This window comes from Indicator indicator, chromosome 9 (assembly GCF_027791375.1).
Source record: "Indicator indicator isolate 239-I01 chromosome 9, UM_Iind_1.1, whole genome shotgun sequence".
NCBI lineage: Eukaryota > Metazoa > Chordata > Aves > Piciformes > Indicatoridae > Indicator > Indicator indicator.
The window spans coordinates 7,053,019-7,076,966 of NC_072018.1; the positions used below are offsets into that span (position 1 = coordinate 7,053,019).

A 23,948-nucleotide genomic window follows, 5' to 3' on the forward strand; every position below is an offset into this window, starting at 1 on the left:
TGTATGAGCAATACCTGCTGGGGACAGGGGCTGGGAGGAGGTTGCTCCTCGGCTGGGAGGAGAGCTTAGGTTCCCTGCAAAGCCCTGGACTGTTGGGGAGTTGATGAAAGGTGGGCTGCTGCACCCAGGAGCAAGGAACAGGGTGAGAAACCACTCCCATTGCCCCTGAAGTGCTGAGAAGCCAGGTAAGGGACAAATCTGGTGTTCATAAAATGGTTTGGGTGGGAAGGGGCCTTTAAAGGTCACTTAGTCCAACTTAGTCCAACCTGTCCTGCAGTGAGCTAGATCAGGCTGCTCAGAGCTCCATCCAGCCTGGCCTTGAATGTTTCCAGGGATGGGGCTTCTACCACTTCTCTGGGCAGCCTGGGCCAGTGTTTCACCACTATCATTATAAAAAAAAAGTCTTCCTTGTATCTAATCTGAATCTCTCCTCTTTTAGTTTAATCACCCCTTGTCCTGTCCCTGTACTAGCTGATTTTTCTTGGATTGCACCCCAGCAGAATGGGTGGCCTGTACAGGAGACCAGTTTTAATAAGAGCAAACCTATTGGAAAAGGCACGCGTTGAAGAACTGGTGTGAACCCATGCTGTACTTACGTGGTGAGGCCTTGCTTGTCCGACCATGCAGAAAGGGGGTGTGCTGATGTCTAGCGTGTAGTATTTATTTTCGAAATCTGAAGCACAGCAGCTCTGTGGTGCCGTTCCTGCTGTGCCCCCCTCCCCTCACAACCTGTCATCTCTACCCGGAACCCTCAGCGGCAACTTGGGAGACACCGCCTCCCTCGGCTTCCCTCGCACCGCCCACCACAGCCACCGGGCGCTCACCTGCAGAAACACGGCCCCCCGAGAGCCCAGCCGCAGCGGCTGGAGCCCCGCTGCGTGCGCACCGCCCGTAGCCGCGCCCGCCATTGTCGCCGCCGTCTCCTCGGCAACGGCGTCGCGCGGGTGGCGGTTGGGCCGGAGGCAGCAGCTCCCCTCAGCCGCTCCCCTCAGCCGCAGCCTTCAGCCTCTGCTCCCAGCCGTTCCCCTCAGCCGCCGCTGCCTTCAGCACCGTGAGGGGTGCGAGGTACGGGAGGGCGCCTTTCCGCCCTCGGAATGGGGGGTGAGGCAGGGTACGCAGCCGGGTTGCTGGCTTACGGGCGGAAGGTAGTGATGAGCCTCGGCAGGGAGGGAGAGAGCGGCTGCAGGGCTCGGTACAGTGAGGCCCTAAGAGGGTGCAAGAGTCCGACCCTAACTGAGGGTCACTGGCCTGTGGTGCACCTGTTTATGGCCAACTGGCTGCGGGGGTGGCTCTCCGTTCTACTCCACTCTGGTGAGACCTCACCTGGAGTACTGTGTCCAGCTTCGGAGACTTCAGCACAAGAAAGACATGGACCTGTTGGAGTGTGTCCGGAGCAGACCACGGAAATTATCTGGGGACTGGAACCCCTCTGCTATGAAGAAAGGCTGAGAGAATTGGGGTGCTTTGCCCAAAGAAGAGAAGGCTCTAGGGAAACCTTATTGCAGCCTTTTAGTACTTAAAGAGAGCCTATTAGAAAGATGGGGACACTCTTTGTAGCAGGGCCTCTTGTGAGAGGGCAAGGGCTAATGGTTTTAAACTAAAAGAGGAGATTCAGATTAGACATAAGGAAGATTTTTTTTTTTCTGATGAAGGTGGTGAAACACTGGCACAGGTTGGCCAGAGAGGTGGTAGAAGCCCCATCCCTGGAAACATTCAAGGCCAGGCTGGATGGGGCTCTGAGCAGCCTGATCTAGCTGAAGATTTCCCTGCTCACTGCTGGGGGATTGGACTATGTGACCTTTACAGGTCCCTTTCAACTCAAAGTATTCTATGACTTCCCTGTGTCACCTCTTGCCTTCATGAGGGAAAAAGCGTTTGGTGTACTCATCTCATGTTGTTGTGCTACGGTGCAAGTGGTTGGTTGTCACAGCCTTTGACATTTTCTTGCTGTAGATGTTCTTGCCAAAACTTTCCCTCCAACAGAAAGCAGTGCAGTATAGTTGTTTCACCTCTAAATTTTACTAGAATTGCTGGCCACAAAAAATCAAATTACAAGATCTGTGTATAACCCAACTTCATAGCTATCACCAAAGGGTTTGTGTAGCACTGTAATATAAATTAGGTGTGTTAGACTTGAATTGAAACATAATTGTTCATACACACAACTGGAAGGAGAAACTATTTATTAATAGCAGAAAAATGTCAGTGCAAACAACTGGGGAAAATACTCAAAACTGTTTAAGCAAGTTGAAGCGTAAGTGATTCTAGAAGGCAAACACCACTAGCACTGGGACTTCCAAAGCTCTCTGTCTATTTCTGTCTATTTCCTTTAGCGTCTAAATTCAGCCTTCAAGTGTGGCAAACCAACTGGCACTTGGTGCCCTTGCTGTGGTCAGTAATAGTGTACAGGATGATGGCTGGCTGCTGCAGTGAGACTGTTTGTCTTGTACCTGGCCAAGAACGGCTGTTGAATTATATGCAAAACACCTCTAGCATTAGGAAGTTCAAAGACAAAGTTGTTTTTTGACCTGAAATGTCTTTTGCCAGGGAAGTGGTGACACCCAGCTGGATGTACATCCAACAGCATGGAAAGGCGGGTGACGCAAAGCATAGGACTGTGTGGTGAGTCACAGCAACAGATAACATCATTTTAGCATAAAGCTTTTAATTATTTTCCTTATGGGGAATGTCATTTGCACAGTAGCTATTTTGTGGTATCACTGTGTATTGTGAGTTGGGTGGATTATTAGTCTGCTGTTATGCTTTGGTTGATGGCTTTGCTTTTTGGAAAATACATTGTGCATGCCCTTCCCCTCTTTCTCCCTGGTTACACTATATAGATGGTGCAGAGATGGCACAGCAGAAGCTGTTTTTCTCTCTGTTTTGTGTAATGTTTAAGTTTTTTTGCGAGGAGATGTACTTGCGACTTAAACTGAGACCCAGGCAAATTCTCCTTTTTTTCACTTTGTAGAGTGAAGCACATAGAGCACAGAGACATAGTTCCCATGCAATTTGATATAGACAGGGTATCTGCACACCACCTGAGTCTTCATTTGAGGGCAGTGCTGTCCACAGGTTTGACATGGTATGAATTAGGGTGGCCTTGAGGCTGCTCTGTCTTGGATCTCTACACACGCATGCTCACCTGCCATACAGGGATATCTCTAGCAACTGACAGTCAGGAAAAAGCAATGTCCACTCTTGGGACAATTCTAGAGTTGCTCTACTGGCTGGCTTCATGGGAAGCCCATTACAGGTAAGTCTTGCCTACTGTGTCATCAACTGATAATGAGATAAGCAGTAGCAAATCATTTGCTAACCAGGAGTATTCCAAAGAGCATTTACTACTGAGGAGCATATATGTCTGAAACACTCCTAAACATTAACCTCAATTGCTCCTACAACATACATTCTTCATCATGATGGGTAAAGCTCCTGTAACTGATATGCTCACTATACAGCTGCAAAATGGTCTAATTACACATGAAAAGATTTCACTGCTAAACAGCTGCTTCAAAGTATTTGAAATACAGAGGCTGTGAAGTTTTCTTTGGTGTTAGCAGAAGGTGCCAGACTGACCACACTGCACAGTCCCTGGTCAGAACAAGTGGAATAATGCATCTGTCATCCTCAGTATCACTGCTCTCTTATTATTGTGCTGGTTTTTATCTGTTGATGTAAATGCACAAGGATGTTGCAAATGTTCCACAGCTAACCACTGGAAGGAAGCTGTATACTGTGAAGACTGTCATGCTGGTTGGCACTAGAGGCCTGCTGACATCAGTGGGAGCTGGGCTAGATGATAGCCTGGCTTCAGCTGGAAGGTGTGCTTGGAAATTGCATGGATTTTACTTAAGCCTGTTTACTGCACAAGTGATGTTTACTCCTAGTCATCTGTCTGTATTCTGCAAAAATCTGCTCCATGGTGCATCACACTCCAAATCTCCTTGTTCAGATTTGCCAGCTTGAGAAAATTACACAAACTTACACATTATACTGTTTCAGCTGGCTGTTACACTTGAGGGAGCATGAGATTAAATTGGAGTGTTAGTATTGCTAAGCATTGTAAAAATCTCTGCCTAGCCCATCAATGACACTGCAGTGGGACCAAAGTGCTGCAGCAGCTACTCAGGTTGTGTGTGTAACAGGTGGGGATGCCCACAGCAACTCTGACAGTAAGAGCAGAGGTTCAGCTCTTCCACTCACCAAAACAGCCTGTGGCCTGGACTGGGGAGTTGTCAGAGAGGTGTTTCTCAAACTGTGCCTTCTCAAGTCTCTTGGGAGGAACAAAGAATTTCTGGAGACAATTTTTGTTTCAGGTGGCAGCACAACCACCTTAAAACTATACTGGTGGTAAACACCCTGCTACTCCATGTGTTGTATGTATATTTCCTGGGAGCCAGTCTGCTCCTTTTTTGGTGACACTGTATGAAGCTGTTAGAATGACTCATATTAATGCACAACTTACTAAACTGATTTAGCTTAACTTTTTTGCTCTTTATACTCTTTCTGTAATTGTTTATTCCTCCAAATCATTCTTTCAGCCACTCAGTATGTGCTTTTAGGAATAAGCTCTTGCATAAAAGAGAAAATATATGAAATAACCAATGCAAATGCTGAGTAAAAAAAGCCCCACACTGTTTGGAAGTTACTTCCTGGCCAAACATCTGTAAAATCCATGTACATCTTCAGACAGCTGAGACAGTGCTCCATAACCCATGGTGGTTATCATGTCTGCTTACAGACTTTGTTAGGTCCCTGATAGCATGTCCCTGGAGAAGGGACTTGTGAGAAGGCTGTGTCTCTTCTGTGGTGGTTATTTTCACAGGATTTTTTTCCCCAAACTGTCAGCTGGCCTTATAAAAGAAAAGTAGTGATAGAAGTGCATGTGTTCTGCCAAGAAGTTCTCTGCTGAATGCTGAGATGAAAGTTGTATAGAAGAGCAGTCCCAGGAAAGCATCTGCAGCAGGCTAGCTGGGTATTGAGAGAGGAGCATTTCAGATTTAAAAGTAGTGCCAATAGAGTATTTTTTTTTTCTTTCATCACCTGGATTTTTCCTAAAACACTGTTACTTATTTGGATGTTGTAAATACCGGCTTAGATATGCATCTGCACTTCGACTTGTCTTGAGGTAAAGATGATGTCAGGGTTCCTGAATAAGAAAGAGGCGCTCCTCACCCAACCGTGTGACAGAGTAACAAAAGAGATGGGGGGTAGGCCAGCAATTGTATGCTCCTCAGGTGCCACGTGGGCCAGGATGAGGGCTGGAATCCCTAGAATTGAGTGAACTTTTCAGTGACAGGTCGGCAGAAATTCAGCTGAAGAGCCAACAGCTCTGGGGGATCCTCGGAGTTTGTCACTGACTAGGTTAGCAACGTTTGTTCACTGTAAGCTTCTGTAACTAATCTCAAAATTCTATAACCTATGAGACCTGTGGGAGAGGGAGTGGTGTCCCTTTCATTACCATTTCTTATGAGGATCTCTTTCCTATTAAGTCCAGGGACTGTGAAATAATTCCTGCTACATTTTTTAGGTTTTCTTGTCTAACACCATGCCTTGGAGCCCATATAACTCAGTGGGAGGATACCAGATGACTTTCAGTGGGAGTGCATCAGGCCTGTTAATAACTGAAGCTCTGACTCTCCCTTGATTAGTTATATGCAGATCATAATATTAAAAAGCTGAGGGGGAAGACAAAAGATAATAATTTTGTATCTACTTTTCAGTTAGCTTCCATGCTGAGAGGTTATACACCTATGAAAATACCTTCACTTGTCCATCCAGCTTGGCACTGCATCCCAAGTGAGATGCTACACACTGCAAGTTCTTAGTTTTCAAGACCACGGAAAAAATGTTCTGGAGTGTTTCTCATCTGATGTTACATGAAGCTACTAAAATATTGATCACAGGCCACATACATGATCACCACATACATGGCAAATAAAGGAGGAATTTTCAGCTGGAAATATTTAATGTAGTTGATATCTGGGGCGCAGCTCTTCTGGTGGTCCTGGATCTCAGTAACAACTTACTGTTGTAGCTTTTAGAAATGCAAATAGAAGGAAGACCACTTAATGGAAAGTGCTATTGTCTGTAAGGCAGAGCAAAGCACATCTCCTGGGCCCGATGAAAAAACATCTGAGTTTCAAAGCTGCCTCTTGAGTTCAGTGCCTGCTTAACTGTAAGAAAGGGTAATCTGCACAAAGAATGGCTAAGAGCACAAAAGCAACTCTTCCAAAGCAATGTAAGGCTGCTGAAATCCCTGAGGTCAAGCAAGGGGAATTCCCATCAATTGGTTCAGTTGGAATAAGCCTTGTTGCTATTCCCTTGCTTGGCCTTGCTTAGTTGTGGTTAAATGAGGAGAGTGGATGATAATCATCTGATAATCTTGCTGTTGATGGGCCAGGGAACAGGTGGGAGCTCTGTCTTGTACTCCAAACAATGCTATCTCACTAAGTTTCTGACTCAGCCCAATTACCCACCATAAGAGAAAGTAACTTCTCCCATGAATTAATTAAATATATTAGGAAAGACTTCCCAGGTATAGGATGCAATTTCTGGCTCAGACCGAAAAGTTAAGTAGGTCAGCTTACAGCAGAGCGTTCAGTTTGATAATGGCAGACCTGGCATAGAGTAAGATAATGCTCCATGCTGCTGTTACCACAGCTGATCTCAAATATTCTGGGAGCTTTTGGTCCCACAGTTCTTGGATTTTGTGCTATGCTACAACCAAGCCAAATTTAAAACTGTGTAGGTGTAAATCAGCAATCTTTTCCACAACAGTTTGTGGAAAATTGCTAATGAAGCCACTGTGCTCATTTACTCTCATAGATACACATTAGTGAAGTTTTCCTGCTTATGTTAATAGAGACTTTTTCTTCATCAGACCTTATCCACTGTAATAGTAGCAAGAACAGAGTGTGCTTTCTAAGCTACAGGTTGCTACTGCATGGGGGTATCAGTCACCATGGTGTGCAACTCTGACTACACTTGAGGTTAACACACTGATTAATCCAGACATTTGATAAAAGACAGTTTATTTAGGACTGGGATACTCTTTTGTAAATGAAATGTACTACTTATTTTCCATGATATAGTGGCTTTGTAACAGGTTTATCCAGGACACCTGAAAATGTGCTGAATTGTAGTTAGCCAAGACACTGTTTCCATATTACAACTTTGTTACTTGACTCTTCCTAATTTTCTACAGTCACCTAACTCCATTCAAAGTCTACCAAAATCTATTGCTGATTCCTAACTTTCCCATTAACTCCTCCCATCATCCCTAATAAATTGCTTCTTGGGTTCCTACAAATAAGGTATTTTCATCTCTGCTCTGATGATTTCACATGTGCTGTTGCCTTGTGGGATATGCTCCATTTTGTCTCCATCATGTCTCTGACACAGTAACCTGGTGTTCCTGGGGGCATTAAACTCAGGCCTGGCTGAGTCACTGAGTCAGGCCTAGCCCGAGTCACTGAACAGTACCAAGTTTTACCTTACTCAGTGCATAAGACAGAACAGAATCCATCACAACAGTTGGGAATAAAGTACACACAAACACCAGTGCTTTCTCCTTCAGCTTTGCTACCATGTAACGTGCTTTGGGAGCAGGAGACATTAAAGCATCTACCATAGCATCTACAACCTCACTGCTGTTAGGGCTTCCTTCACTGAGTATGCTGTTGAAGAAGTTTGCCCGCTCTTGAACATACTCCTTATTATAAACTGCCTTTTCCTCTTCACTGAGTTCATTCCAAATCTCTTCAGCACTGACTGGTGGCTGAATTTGGGTAGAGCGTGCATAATTTCCCGGCTGAATAATACAGACCTAAAAACAAGATGTAAAACTTAGCAAGATCATAAAACAGATCAAAAGCTTTCTGCAGATATATTTCTTCCAGAAAATGCTTTGTTGAAATTTTAACCTTGAAAACTTGACTGAAATCCAGTCCAGTATATTCCTGTAAAACATTTAAGATTGCAGAGGTGCTTTATTCTGACTTCCTCATTTGACTCTGAAGTTATTACTCTTGTTTCAACTACTCAGCATAGCTTCACAGAATGCAACAGTGCATCTTTGATTTTTGTAGTATGCTTAATGGCATAAAAGTTTTGACAATACTGAGATAAAGCATTTCAGTATGACTTTGATGTCGCTAAAGTGGAATATTTTGGACTTTTCACTGAGTGGCAAATCTTACAATTGGTAGCTTTTTGTCTCAGTTTGGGGCAAACAGACATGTCAGAGAAAATGAGAAGGTCTCTGGGAAAGAAGTGTTGTTTTCCCCAAGCAGGTGTAATTAAGAGGAAAATAGCTGTTGTGAGCCAAGTACAGAAGGGAAGTGGTCAATCTGTCACTGAAGCAATTAGCAAATGTCTGCGCGTGTAGACTTAAACTGAAAGCACACAGATCTGCCTGTTTTCTTTGCTGCTGTTCTGCTAAGTTCTGAGGCTTCTAGGGACTTTCAGAGCAGGCTGAGCACTCACAGTGTATATGCTTCTCCTCAGTTAGCAGTGGGCTCATTAAAACTATTTGTAGATATGCAACATTAAAAACTCCATGGCATTTAACTGACCTGATTTCTAAAGACAACACAAGGTGAGGGAAAATGGTGATGAGCTCTGTAAGGGATCTGGGGATCTGACAGACGTTCTCTGAAAATTCTATAGTAATATAAAATGTTAATGTCTCCAATCTGGCACCCAGCCCACCTATCAGAAGCTGAAGCAGAGAGACAGTGTACATAGCTGGGGGCTTCTTATGCTGCCTCAGGTAGGTTTATCATAGGGCATCTTTATGTGTTATTTTTGTAAGTGTTTAGTATTAGCCAAACTAATGCTGACACTAAACCTCCCACTTTTTCTTTCTTTCTTTCTTTCTCTTTCTTTCTTTCTTTCTTTCCTTCTTTCCTTCTTTCTTTCTTTCTTTCTTTCTTTCTTTCTTTCTTTCTTTCTTTCTTTCTTTCTTTCTTTCTTTCTTTCTTTCTTTCTTTCTTTCTTTCTTTCTTTCTTTCTTTCTTTCTTTCTTTCTCTTTCTTTCTTTCTTTCTTTCTTTCTTTCTTTCTTTCTTTCTTTCTTTCTTTCTTTCTTTCTTTCTTTCTTTCTTTCTTTCTTTCTTTCTTTCTTTCTTTCTTTCTTTCTTTCTTTCTTTCTTTCTTTCTTTCTTTCTTTCTTTCTTTCTTTCTTTCTTTCTTTCTTTCTTTCTTTCTTTCTTTCTACTTTTTTTAACAAAGGAGATGTGAAAACTTCATGTTTTGGAGCTCTCCAAAGTTGTTTAGGAGGGAAGGAGAGATGATGGGTTTTTTCCTTCCCTGATTTTCTGTAACCTTTTTAATGGAAGACACATTCTTTGTTTTCTGTAGGCAGCCAGCTTGCCTAGCTGGAGTTCCGTGAGACAGAGCCATAGCTCCATTTGTCCCCTGCCACCTCTGGGTGACTTTCTCCTGAAAGGACAAAGCGAACAACAGGGGAGCACAGGCGGCTGGGACTATGTATAACGTAGGTTCTCTGTAGGGTAGGTTCTGAGACAAATGCCAGCCAGTATCTTGCATGCAATGAAAAACAGAAAAATAACTCTCATAGATATTCTGGAAGTGTTTGTCAGCCTGGTTCACTGTACTGTGGGCTGGGGCTGTTCTGGGGGTGGAGGGAACAGTAAAAATCCCAAAGCAACTGGAGTAGCTAACCTGTTAAACTAAGCTCTTCCATGCATTTGAGATTATCCTCAGATAATCAGTTCAAATCCTCATCATGCTGTGTGGTATTAGGATGTGTAGAATCACTTGCATTTTATATTTATCTGAGAGGAGTTAATAGATGCATAGCTGTAATTTCTTCCACCACAGAGCTTAGGAACGATGCTGTGTAACCATGCAGGCAAAGGGTACACCATTGTAAATCCTCTAGGGAAGACTTCTAGTGTTTGAGAAGAGTGTTACAGCAGTGGAGTGACAGAGAAAAAAAGCCTAGTGAAGCTACTTAGTGATCTCAGCTTCAGATTTGACTATCAGTGTTGCTTAGTCAGGGCACTAAGAGTGCTCTTAGAGCCTCTTAAGAGAATAAAAACATAATTATTCTGCAAAATAGTGTCTCTTGCAGAATAGCTTTGCCCACAAAAAAAAGGAAGGAGCTTTTAAGCACTCTTGTCGTGAGGGAAGCAAGAACCCCTGAGGTAGGTGATAATCCTTCCTTGTGGCTATGAGCTCTCAACACCTAGGCTTTTTTGCTCCTACAGCCACCCCAGAGAAAGTTTTGGTCACCTGGTACTCTTAAGAGCTCTTCACTGAGCACGGCTCAGGCAGGCCTGTCTTGCAAGGTTCCTGTGGCATATTAAGGCATGGACCCCCTCAGGTCCCTGCACTGTAGAGGATGTGGAGAAGGGTGGAAGTTGTAGTGTTGGCACAAAGAGAAGACGTGCTATCCCACAGCTTCTTAGAAATACAAACATCACCCAGGTCCACTGTTCTCAGTGACTTACAGCTGACTGAGAAACCACCTCTTTCCAAGGGGAAGCTGCACCCATAGATTCAGCTCTGATCTCTTTGTGATATGGGTACATGGAAGTTGCTTTGCAAAGATTACTTATTATTTTGCATATGCTTGTTCTTATCCCATGGCCAAAAAACTTCACCCCAACACCACTGTATGGTATCTTTGTGCAAATTGCTTGCTATGCTTCTTTCCCCACAAAAAGATGCATTTCATTTCTGCAGGAACCTTTAGGAGTGAAACTTTCACATGAAAATCAATGTTAGAGATAGCAGGGAGTTTCACATGTGCAACAGCTACTCATTACATCACTTACCTGGACACCAAACTTCTTCATTTCCAGTCTTAGAGCATCACAGAATTTTTCAATAGCTGCTTTGGTCATAGAATAAATGCCGTTTCCCAGAGTAAAATAGGCAATAACACTGGACATGAAAACAATACGTCCTAGAAAGAAAATTATGCAAATAAAGTAACTTCACTCTCAGTCTTTAACATAGAATTGATTTACCTGGGTCTTGTGAGCTGCTGATAAGAGGATATTTAACATGATGCTGTTTAGCTCCATAGCGCACCAAAGATGGGGTGTGTAAGTGTGCAGTCCTAGCACAGGAAGGCGCTCAGCTCTGTTAGGCAGAGAACTTCACACAAAAATCTTCTTTCCATCTAGTGACTGATGCTGGACTAGACATTCCTGATGTGCCAGAAACAAAGTACCTTAAAAAACTTTAGTTTGAAAAATAGTGATAAAAGACTATGCTAGTGATAGGAGAAGGACTGCAGAGCAGAGGAGGAGATGATTTTCCCCCTGGTGGATATATGACTACTAATTGCATTTTTTTCTGTGTTTATGATGTCTCTGTACTGGGACCTGGCTTACCGCTGTGCATATAAGGTCAAATTCAGACTGTGGAGTGATAAGCATCACAAGGGAAAGGTGACTTGACAAAATGCGTGCAGCCTTACACAGCCTTGCTGTGACTTCCCTGATCTGTGCTCTGCTGCTTTCCCACTTTATAACTCTTACCAAGCACAGGCATGCCTTAAATAGCAGAGATTTCTGCTCTGAGGCACTGGGCTGTGGTTCATTTCCATTTATTACTCATAAACTTCTATCACACCGTCATACTACAGAGTAAGGAATGTGTGAATGTGGATAAATACCAGAAGTGAAAGAGAAGATGGCCTTGTTGCTAACAATACTGAAAACATGATTGGACTCCTATTGCTGCCACAGATGCAGATACCATCTAGGTCCCAGATCTGACGAAATGGTATATGTAGGATATATGTGGGATATTGAAAGCATATCATGGGACTGCAGTGAAATCTGAGTTAGGTTCTCTGCCTTCCTACACAGCATCTGGAATAAATCTTATATACAGGAGAACGACTGCCAGCTTGCTGATCAAGATGCTACATCAGCTGTCCTGGCCATCTGGAAAAGTTATGGGGAAATGTTGCTCCATTCAGATTAGAATGCTTTAATTCTAGGCTGGAGGGCAGTACCTCCCTTTACAAGTATTAATAATTATGAGGTTTCCTAAAATGGCAGTATGCCCCTTCCTTCAGAATGCAGCTACTGGGTCAGTGATGGTAGGACAACCTCTGCTTTCTTTATCCAGTAGCTAAGTGATTTGGGGCCTGCACCCAGGATGGAGACACATCATTTAACTCAACTTACTGCCTAAGGTAACTGGAACCCAGCTTTCCAATAAGAATGCTCTGACATCCATGAATCAGGCTTTATATTTGAAGAAGCCACTTGCTGCCCCCAAAAGCATACACTTTACCTGTGCTGACTCTTCCCGCAAGGAAGGAGACAGGAAACCTAGGATTCATCTTAGAAGTGCCCTGGACTCCTTTCCTATATAATGGGACTTGAAAATGGAGTGTGGGCAGTAAATAAAGGCAGCATCAACAGTTAGGAGTGAAATGCAGAGTGCTCTTTTGAGCTAAGGTATTCTGTGTGTGCAGCTATCCAGATCCAAATCCTCATGTGCATAATATCCCCCACAAAATTAGTCCCTTCCACTTCAGAGTAACCCCTTGCAATTCATAAAGTCAGAAAAATGCCTGAAGTGGATCAGGATCACAGAGTTTTAGCAGTATGTAAGACAACACAGCAAAAAGTGGTCGCCCCATGTAGTGGCCTTGTAACACATTCACTAGGTATATGCAATAGCACATTCTTTTACAAAAACATCCACCTGTCAGTATATAAAGGCTTCTCTCTTTTTTTTTTTTTTTTTTTTTTTTTTTTTTTTTTTTGCATCAGAGTATCATCAACCAAAGGCAACCAAACAGAAAACAGTAGAGTAGCCAAAAAGGGGACATGTATCTTACCAATGTTTTGTGTCACAGTGACACCTGGGGTCTCCAGATGAAACTTTATTGTGCTTGATGCTGTGCACACAGGAAAATAACCCTCACCTTAATGAGCTTACAACTTAAATAGACAAGCTAAGCAAATAGGGAAGAAAGGAAAAGGGTGTATTTTTTCCCCAAATATACATGGAGACAGGTAGGGAAGGAACTGCAGAGGAGTAATTGAGACAAGTTGTCATGCTCTAAGGGAACAATTTGAGCCACTTTTCAGAAGAAAGGATAAGGCCTGCATATGGAGGTTCATGCAAATGGGTACCCATTCTCTCCATAAGGCACTGTTTCACATGCTTGATGTGTCCTGCCCAAGGTCACAGAGAGGATCTTGCTAGGCCTGGAACTGCAAGCTGGATGTCTCTAGTTCACCTCTGTAGGGTCATCCTTCCTCTTCTAATTGCCAAGCAGTGAAATAGTAAAGCTTAAATAATGAAGTTAAGCAGTTTATTGGATCTTCCTGCTTTTATTGTCAGTACTTAGAAACTCTTGCCTGGGCTTAATGATCCTCTGTAAGCATTTTTTTCTTTCTTTTTTGAGTCAAACACTGAGAAAATTCATTATTCATAAATACTTTTTTCTTTGTATTGTAAAGACAGTCTTTAAGGGTATTTATTTCACTTACAGCTGTACCCTCTTTCCAGGATCAAGTTGCTCTTTCAGGCCACACAGAGGGAGCCTGTCATTTCAGTTCAATGAGAGACAATTAAGGCTTCTTTTATAGATGCTACATTACCCTGATTATAGTAAGCTATTTATTCTACAACTCTAAATAACAGTGGATTAGCATTACCCTTGTATTTCCTTAGAAGGGGAAGAAATGCCAGGGTTGTCCTGATGCTCCCAAGGAGATTCACATCTGCAAATTTTTCATACTTCTCCATTGACAGCCACCCTGTCTCACCAAATGTTGATATTCCTGCATTGTTGACAAGTCCCCAGAAACCTAGAGAAGAGAAATGTCTCAACAAGCATCTTTCACTGCAAAACAAACACCATCAGGCCACAAAGCATCACAAGGGATTTCAGCCCTTGGAAACAGCTTTTTAGTTGTGTTTTCTTTTAGTCTTTTCTATTTATATGTGCAGGTATGTTTTGTTTAATGAAGGTATGTAATTGTGGCCATTAGCTGCACTATTTTGTGGTTTTAAAAGTGCCAGGAAGCCACTCACTCCTCTCCTCTCCTCTCTTAGTAGACTGGGGAAGAGAATAAAAAAAAAGGTAACACTCCTGAGATAAGGACAGTTTAACCACTAAAATAATAATAATAAAATATAATAATTGTAATGAAAAAGAATGTAACAAAAAGAGAGAGAAATAAAATCCAAGTAAAGGCCAGTGATCCACAATGTAGTTGTTTACCACCCACTCACTGATGCTTGACTTGCCCCTCCTGGCCAGCCCTCCCACCCCCTCAGTTTATATGCTAAGTATGATACACTGAGATATGGCTGCTTTGGGTCAGCTGTCCTGGGCATGTTCCCTCCCAGCTTCTTATGTACCTGCCTCCTTGCTGACAGAACATAGAAAACTAAAAAGCTTTTGACACAGGATAAGCACTACTTAGCAACAGCTACAATATCAGTGTTATCAACATTATTCTCACACTAAACCCAAAACACAGCACTCTACCAGCTACTAGGAAGAAAATTAACTCTATCCCAGCTGAAACCATGTAAGTCTCACTGCTATTTAATAATCACTCACTTTATAGTCATCTTGAGATTTTTATGAATAACGTGATCTGGGAGACTGCATCTTACTGCCAATGTGGTGTACTTTGATATTTTAATTACTTAAATTCTACTGTGTACTATGAGCAGCTTTGCAAAAAATATATTAAGCAGGCTAATGGCTAAGAAGTAATATTAGTGCTTGACTAATTTAGGAGCCTACATTTTAGCTTCTTTTTCAGGATTTGTGCTTGAATTCCTTCTTGAAATCAGCCAGAATCAGGTACATGGGTGCAGCACTGGGTAAAATAACCAAGTAAAGTCAGTGGCTGTGGTTGTTTTTTTAAATTTTGTACTCTTGGACAATTCTATCCTCTACATAACAACAGGTTTTGGTGCTAAGAAGGCCAGCCCCGTGAAATGCAATAAGATTCCAGCATTGAAAAGAGGAAATTTATCAGCAGCAAATGTTGTTCTTACACAATTCTCTGCCAGAAAGTGCAAGCCCTTTAGCCCAGAATCACAGAATGCTTTGTGTGAGCACGATGCAGTGCTAAAAACCTCAACTGCTGGAAATGATTTTTTGTTGAAGTATAGACTGCTGCCAGTTTGGAGCTGATGTGCTGACTAAACACTGTTTAAGATATGCTGATATGTTCTTGCCTTCAGAGCACAGATCTGCAGACCTATAGTAAAGCAGTGAGTGACAAAGAGCTTTTGAAAACGTTTCTGTTTCTGTCCTCAAATCCTGACTGGATTTCCAGGGTCACCAGCAGTGTAACTAAAAGTACATAGGGTAGCCTGACTTGTGCTGAAACAGCTCAAGATGCAGACAGGATCTGCAGCCTTGATAATTTTGCTTGTACTTTTTTTTTTTTTTTAAAGAATTCTTGTACGTGTTTGAGGCACATGGTATTTCTTGTGCCTTCTGCAGGATCTCCAAGCCTAGGTTTCTGCTGAGGCAGAGTGGGTAACAGTGCCTATCTTCTTCTGGCACAGTCTGGCATGGGTGTGATGCTGATGTAGCTGTAGCCTCCTGTTTCTGTGATGGCAAAGATATTCTTAGGTGAAGGTGCTGCAAAAACACTTGGGCTGAACTATTTTCTTTCCAATCTTCTCTGACAAAGCCACTGTGATGATTTCATGGTCTGTTTAGCCTGAAGAGTGAGAGTGGATCTTATATCAATACCTAAAGGGTGAGTGTCAAGAAGATGGAGCCAAACTCCCTTCAGTGGTACCCAGTGACAGGTCAAGGGACAATGGGCACAAACTGGAACACAAGAGGTTCCATCTAAACATCAGGAAAAACATTTTTCCTGTGAGGGTGACAGAGCACTGGAGCAGACGGCCCAAAAAAGGTGTAGATTCTGCTTTTCTGGAGAGATTCAAACCTCACCCGGGCATGTTGCTGTGCAACCTGCACTAGGTGACCCTGCTTTAGCAGGGGGGTTAGACTAGAGGATCTCCAGACGTCCCTTCCAACCCCTGCCATTCCGTGATTCTCTGACTCTATATTTTGGTCATTCCAGAGCTCTTCCAAGAACTGCTAATAAAGGACTGCATTCACAACAATAGTCAAAGCTGAAACAGACAATTGTTTCAATTAGTCTGTAAAGTAGATCTCTGTAAGCTTTCCTAACATATGTACACTATTTGTATTACATAATGCAACTGAGTTTAAACAAAGAAAGAAACAAAGTTCTTTCAGGGATTGTCTCATGTGCAGAACAAAACAATCAGGAATTTACCACACAGAACTTGGGTAACTGTCCTCCAAGGAGGGTAAATGCAGCAGTCTGTCACTCAGCGATCTTTGACACTGGACCTCTCAGAACTTTAGACACAGACTGACAGCCAGCCTAATAATACAGCAGTTTCCTATATCCTCACCTCTTTTCACCAATGTTACAAGACCGGGGAGAGGAAATAGACCATAAAACTGGCCACTGGAACTGGGCATCCTAGATTTCCTTCTTCTCCCTGCCATTGCCCTGTTGTTCCAGGCCTTTCCATCATTCTGTGGGTCTATGTCTCCTTAAAACAGAACTAACCCTGTGGGAGTGCCTTCCCAGTAAAATGCTTCAGGTCCTCTCTAAGAGCTAATTATCAATAGTTTTGTAATTGCACATGATCTGATCTGGAGATGGACTGAGTAGCTGCACACTCCATCTGTTTCTACTTAAGACTGGTGGTCTCTGTACTCAGGGTTTATTTTACATAATCTAACGCAACATGAACTAAAGCCTCGCATCACTGAGAAAGCTGTTCTCTGATCTTCTCAGCTTCACCTTTTCTAATTAAAAAGTAGTTTTGCTTCTGCAACTGCATCCTGCCCCACACAGCAAGAACACTTGCTCCACATATCCCTGAGTTCATTATGTCTTCAGAAATACAACCATTAAGCTTCAGACAATTGATTTTCTTCCTCTTAACTGTGAAACACAAAATTTAGCCTGCAAGGCTGAAGTTTTTTCTCCAACCTCATGCACTTCAAAGACCCCAGATGGTTAATGGTGAGGCCAGCATGTGTGTATAAACAGGCTGTTCACAGAAAAATGGCTCCCTCTTTCTGTGCAGTGGCCAAAACAAAAGTCAAGAGGAGAAAAACTGGCTTAAGTTAAACTGAAAGATATTTTTATGAAGAGAAAACTAAGTAAAGCATAAAAAGAGATTTTGCTCAGGGGCAACTCAAAACATTTCATTTGCCCTCAAGCCAAACATACTGTTTCCCAAACATTTTGTCATTCCCAGATGGGAAATGTTCTGATATTTTCCACAAATTTTCTTGCCACTTTGTTGCATTGAATTAATTCACAAAGTTCTATCCCAATAATGAACAGTTCATTATTCTCTTATGCCACTTATCCCAAAGATTTCCTACCTCCTGAGAAACAAGCTGCACAGTGATGTAAACGGGCTACTTCAAGCAGCTTTGGTTTTCCTTTCCTGAAAGGTCTGCAGTAAAAATTAATTGCAATAAACGTACATACAAAATATTTTGCATATTTGCTAAGACAAATGCAGCTCAGGTATGCTAAGAAATACAGTCCTTAGATGGAAATCTAGAAGGGCGAGGCACAAGTAAGAATTGAACAGCTGAGGGGGAGAGACGTTCATCTCCTCAGAGTGTCCATGCACAAACACATTAGGAAACAATCAGCTTAAGTCTGATCTGGGAGTGAAAAATTACTGACTGACTAAACAGAACTCAATCCCAGCAGAGTTTAAGAAGAGGGGTGTTAGACTATGCTACATCAGACAGGGAATAAACAAACTGGAAAGTAGCACTGGGTTTCAAAGAGATTTTCACTGATCTCTGTGTTAGGAAAATGGATCTTGAGGACAAAGATTAAAAGATATAGCTGGGGATCTAAAGAAACACTTCAAGAACTCTAATTTAAGATTAGTGAGGCTTTCAGGAAAAGAACATTAGCTCTCACATAACTTTCCAGATAACTTCTACTTCAAGACATGGTGCCCAAGAGGCACACATCCAAAGTCCTTATTTAAGCCCAGAAGATGCCTGATGTTTTTTCCAGAAACACTTAAAAATCCTCTCCCTATTTGAGTCCATCAAGCTGTGTGCTTGAACAGGACGTTTCTTTGCAGGTGCCTACACACAGATAATGTCTGAATCTGGACTAATTTTCTAAACTCAAACTTGTATTCTTGATATCACTGATCTTTGAAGTATCTCATCAAAACCTGATCCCAGACAAAACTGACAGGCTCTTTCCTGAAAGATTCCAATCCAATGCTAGAGGAAATGAGCCTACTGAAAAACAAAGAGAGGAAACAAATCAAAACCTGAGAATCTGTGAATTTTGCTGTAGAGCCTGAGAGCTGCAAATCAACATGCTCCAAAGTCTTGCTCTACTTCATATTGGCTCTAATGTGCAAGCGCTAGAAGTTTCTTCTAAGTAACAAACGACTCATCTTAATGGGTACACAAGCCATAAAAATAGGCAAAGAAAAGCATCAGAGCTAGCAGATTTTCATGGAGGGAGTTAGCTCTAGAGAGTGAGCTACTACTATGGAAATTGATTTGTCATCCTTTTCAGATTTCACAATCTAGAACAAATATTTACAATGAAATAAACGATGAAGTAGAAGAAAATCCAGCTAGGTGTGTTGCCAGTAGTTTAGATTTCTACTCTTGCATAACAGAGAGAGAGAAGCCAAGGTGGAGTTTGGTTTATTTATCTCATGCTTACAGCATAACTAGAAGCTGTATGGAGTACTGTAGTTTATTCCTGAGATTTTATACATTTTTTATACATTTTATACTGAATAGTCTACTTAAAGCAGAGAGTCTTTTTATCTTTCAGTTTTTGACAACTCTAGTTATCCTTGTCCCGGAAAATGCCAGAGCACAGTATTCCCCCATTTCTTCTCTCGCCACCAACAACTGCTGAGTGAGGCTTCCAGGATGCATTCTCCACAGAACCAGGAACTTCTCATGCCTTCCCATGAAGTGAGTTGAGTCAGTGGGAGAGTATGACCCTCATGTCCAGTGAAACCCATAGTTATGTGGTCAGGTTTTTCACTGGGCAATTAAAAAAAAAAAAAATTACAGGCTTTATAGTGTAGAACTGCAGCAACTTCAACTTGGGTCGAGGTTTGAAGCAACTAAAATCTGCCAAAGAAAAAGGGTTCAGAAGGGACTTGGACTCAGTCAGCCCCTCTTAATTGCCACCTTCTTGTCCTCAGAGCTCTCCATTGCAGATTGTATACTCTTCAGGACAGACGCTCTCTTACTCTGCTTGTGTATCAGGTCTAGAACAAGAATATGTGATGCTGACGATAATCAATTGCCTTTACTGAAATACAAGCAGAAACAAGAGCATTCTGCATGTCTGTAAGGAGGAAAGTGGCATATAGAGACATAAAAAATGCCAGGAAACATGGATTTTCATCAACTACAAGAAAAGATTTAAGATAAAGGACAAAATTTGGTCTTATCAGTCAGATTAAGATGACTTGGAAGACTGAATATCTGCCCAAAAGCCATCCTTGTCTGAAATGTGCAGTCCATGGGAAGGATGCCAGTGCAATTGTAAAGAATGCATATTTAATTTTCACCAGGATTTGCCTTGAGCTGTTTAAACACAGCATGAAAGAACAATCTAACTGCTTTCTGTCTGTTCTGGTACATGTCATGAGGATTCACTTGGAATTCAAACCTTTGCACACTTACTATTAAACCTGAAGTGGTCTCCTTGTGGCAGTTTTTGGAATGATAAAGGAGTGTTTCAGTGACCTGAATTCAGGAGTCCAGTATGTTTGTGGTACCTGAGTTGAAACTGATTAAAAACGGCATAAAGTGCAGAGAGGGAACATCCCAAAGCAAAGTCCCAGTGATTCTCTGAGAGATGCCTCTTCTCAGTTTCTACAGAGAGCTGCTGAGTGGAACTATTCTGTTCTGAGGCACAGAGAGACAGACAGAACTATCCAACAGTACCTACAAGCTAAAAACCCCATGCAGAACACTGCCAGCAACTACTATAAAGGTGAATGTTTTCAGAGCTTTTAAGATGATCTATGAGCTACTCTTAACTTTTCAGCACCATCCACTGGAATCCCACATCAGGAAATCCTACTATTACCAAATTACTTGGTTAATATGAGAGGTAACCTTCAGTTGAATCATTAAATTGAAACTGTATTTATAATGTTAAAATAACAAAGAAACCTACACATCTATTTTTAGGGGTACTGAGGGTACACTCCCACTGAACTCTTTTGCTTAAAGAGTCTACATACAGAGTATCTTCCCAATTTCTTTACATTTAAGACAAAAATATGGCTTTGTAAGTTATGAAGGCAACTTGTGGCATTCACTCCGTTAACATCAGACATTTAAGTAACTCTTTTGCTCCTTTTTGCTTAATAAATTTAGGAAGAAGATTACTTGATAACTGGGAGGTTTCCCAAATGGCATATGTGCTATCTGGATCTAAAAAATGATTTTTCTGCCTTTGCCTATGCGCTTCATAGTAGTTCATTTTCTTCATAGTAGCTGGTATGGGCCTGTGTTTTGGGTTTGTGTTGGAAACAGTGTTGACAATTCAGGGATGTTTTCACTATTACTAAGCAGTGGTTACAGAATCAAGCCCTTTTTTGCTTCTCCACAGCAAAAAGGTTGGGGGGGAGGGGGAGGGGGGGCACAAGAAGTTGGGAGGTGACACAGCTGGGACAGCTGACCCCAGGAATATTCTGTACCATGATGTCATGCTCAGCATATAAAGGTAAGGGAAAAAGAAGGAAGCGGGAGACATTCAGAGTGATGACATTTGTCTTCCCAAGTACCCATTATGCATGTAGAAGCCCTGCTTCTCTGGAGATGGTTGAACACCTGCCTGCTGATGGGAAGCAGGGAATGAATTCCTTGCTTTGCTTTGCTTGTGCATGCAGCTTTTGCATTACCTATTAAATAGTCTTCATCTCAACCCATAAGTTTCTCACTTTTGCTCTCTCAATCCTTTCCCCATCCCACTGGTGGGGGAGTGAGCAAGCGGCTACATGGGGTGTGATCTGAAGACATGTCCACATGCCTATGAGCAGCAAGTACAACCACCACTTAGTGCTCAATTGTGGACTCCAAGAGTCTACATGACAGCATGAACACAACCATTCCTTAAGCTGCCAGAATTGCTGGATAAATTATCTGCAACCCAGAGTTGCAGGTGACGTGGCCCTCATTGAGCCTCTGGAGGGCTTTTGTGAATCGTCAGCATTGTCTCTGCAGCTTGGGAAAATGGACAAGAGGGAAGGCTCTGCCTCTTAATCAGATAAGGTCAAGATCAACCATAAATACATGTACTTAATGAGCGGTGTCTTGGTTTTTCTTCCTTCACTTGTTTCATCCTCTTCTCAGCATGCTCATGAACCAGGGTGGCAGGGGTCTTCCATTTTGTTATCATTCCACATGCTTTATTCTCTGCTTATATTCCCTATGTGAGCAGGAACTGTTTGTCAGTAATTCTGAGTGAATCTTCTGAGCCCAAGTAAGCCTGCTCTGAGCCAAGTGGCAATGGAGGTAACTGGCCTCATTACCTGTGCCTTTCCCCCCATGTCATGAGGGGATAACCCAGGATTTAGGTTGTCTGCAATTATTCTGCAAGCTAAAGTCTATGCATTCCCCTGGGTACACTCTCCCTGAAGTGTAATTGATAGGTTTCCTTTTAAGCAACCCTTCCTAGGACTGACATGACAAGCCTCAATTTGCACAACGAAGCAGTTAGTTTGGCAGAGCACAGCATTTACCTCGTCTTTCTTTTATTCTCTCTTTCGCAACTCATGCACAGAAACACATCACCTTCCCACTGCCTCCAATGTGTGCACAGTTGTTCTTCCCTTTCCGTGCTGTTTATTCCTTTGGGATACCTGAGGAAGGATCTCGGGGACACCCACACAAGGAATTTCCTCTTCTGGCAAAAGGTGACACTCTGAAAAGCATACCAACTTTACGCTGTCAGCATCTTTGTAAGGGCCCCAGTTTGTGTCTTGCTTGGCCAAGCCCCAGGACGTTTTTTAGAATAAAATATTATTACCGATCTGCTCCCTTAGTGGCAGAGCTCCCCAGCCCAGCCGACCCTGCCTGCAACTCCTCAAGCCCCGGGCTCACAGAGGGACTGTTTGCGGCCGCTCCGTGTCCGCCGGTTCTGCCGACCGCGTCCATCCCTCGCCCTGCCCAGCAGCCACCTAACGCAGACCCCGCGGCAGATGGGGCCAGGATGCCGGGGGAAAGGCGGTCTTCGGGGCTGCGGCGGGCGGGGTCCGCTAACGGCCGATAGTCCGGAGTCAGGGCTCGACCCGCAGCCGCCCCGTTGGCCCCAGCGGCCGTGCCGCCCCGCCTCACCTTGCTCGGGCAGATGGCTAAGTACCATCTCCTTAGCAGCCAGCACGTCGCGGTCGCGGGTGACATCGAGCCGCAGGACGCGCAGGTGGCCGGGGCCGACTGCTGCCTCTCGCTGCAGCCGCCGCGCCCCCTCGCCGCTGGGGCAGAGGCAGCCGGCGAAGACGGTGAAGCCGAGGCGGTGGAGGCGGAGCGCCAGCAAGTGCCCGAAGCCGCTGTCGCAGCCGGTGATGAGCACGGCTCGGCCGGCCGGTTCCAGCGGCAGAGCTCCGCGCCGCCACAGCCGCGCCAGCAGCAGCAGCAGCAGCAGGAGAGAGACCGCCGCCCACATGCTAGCCGCCCGCCGCCCCCGCGCCGTCTGGACGGGAGGGAGGGAGTGGGGAGCGCCCTACCCGCCCCCGGGCAGCGGCGGTCCGCAGGCACCGCCCTCGCCCCGGCGAGTTGAGGACGCGCTCCTGCCGACGATGGTTAGAAAGGCCGTCGTCCTACTGAAGCCTGGAGTTTAGTAGGGTCTTCTTGCCGCCGGAGAGGGCCACCATCATCCCCGCGATGAGTCATGCCGCTTGTTTGAAGAATAGCGCGGCTGTAAGCATTGTGCGATAGCCTGTCAGACGGATCTGTGCGGGCAAAAGGGAGTCGGGCTGGGCCAAAATCCACTGCTGACGTTACCATGGGCAAGTCAACCTCTCCGCTCACCTGAGTTTCACACAGTCCTGTCACTACGGACTAGCTATAGGGCACGAAATGAAAACATCATGTGGATCTGTGAAATGGGTACCTCTAAGACACCTGCATTATGTTACAGTTGTATATTGTGTTACAGTATTAAATCAATGTGGGTTCTTTATGTCTCAGGTCTGTATGCTCTATGTTATATCAAGGGTGCTTATACATAATCCTCGGGAGCAGAAAATGTCTGCTTCTTGTAGGCTAAAATGCCGGTTACACATTGCTGAACGAAGATCCCTGAGAGCTAAGATTACAGGGGAAATTTGATTAGGCAGTGTTTTCTCTGCCCTTTGTTTCATCTAAGAAACTCTCCATGCAGCTATTGGAAGGGATAGTATGTCATATCTGCCTCCTCTGAGCAAAATGAAATGGTTGAAATAACCAGATGGCTTTATTAATTGCAATTCAAAATTGGCTTGTGAAAAATACAGAAGGGCCAGAGGTCTTTTCCAATCTAAATGATTCTATGATTCATTGACATATACACTGTGGCACAGGAAGCAGCAGGACTTAGTGCACACAATTCCCAGAAATAGCACCAGTCTTTGCAATCAGCTGCATTTCATGTTTGCGTGGGGATGCCTTTCCACTGACATAAAGTGTTTTGAATTACAGTCTGAGGAGAAAGGCAATAATTATTGTTTAAACCTCTTTACCATGGTCTGAAGCATTAATGTGTCTTTTGTCGGCTGCCCATCTGCCTACCTTTACACTGGTTAGTGCTCTCTTACGCTCTCCTGTAGGCATTGTGTAATAGCCTTAAAGCCTCAAGTGGCTTGGAAAAGGAGGTTAGGCTTTGCTGCTGGGAGACAAAGTAA

The 23,948-nt window shown here is 43.5% G+C and overlaps 1 protein-coding gene across 1 annotated transcript; it reads right to left on the reverse strand.

The window, feature by feature from the left end:
- Positions 1–975: 975 nt before the first annotated feature.
- LOC128969064 (D-beta-hydroxybutyrate dehydrogenase, mitochondrial-like) lies at positions 976–22,732 on the reverse strand. The gene is made up of 5 exons (XM_054383750.1): positions 22,405–22,732; positions 13,664–13,816; positions 10,808–10,938; positions 7,489–7,831; positions 976–1,205 (listed from the first exon to the last, which is right to left on the reverse strand). Exons 1-5 carry the CDS (start codon positions 22,730–22,732, stop codon positions 976–978), a joined length of 1,185 nt encoding a protein of 394 aa, XP_054239725.1.
- Positions 22,733–23,948: the final 1,216 nt, after the last annotated feature.

What these genes read in the sequence shown, in the direction of transcription:
- LOC128969064 (XM_054383750.1), bottom strand. Translation starts at nt 22,732, where the DNA reads ATGTGGGCGGCGGTCTCTCTCCTGCTGCTGCTGCTGCTGCTGGCGCGG. An exon ending in CCTTCTAAGGAAATACAAGG is followed by an intron (nt 10,939 to 13,663) that starts GTAATGCTAATC and finishes TTTTCTTTCTAG; the next exon opens with GACGTATTGTTTTCATGTCC. An exon ending in TGAAGAAGTTTGGTGTCCAG is followed by an intron (nt 7,832 to 10,807) that starts GTAAGTGATGTA and finishes TCTTGTTTTTAG; the next exon opens with GTCTGTATTATTCAGCCGGG.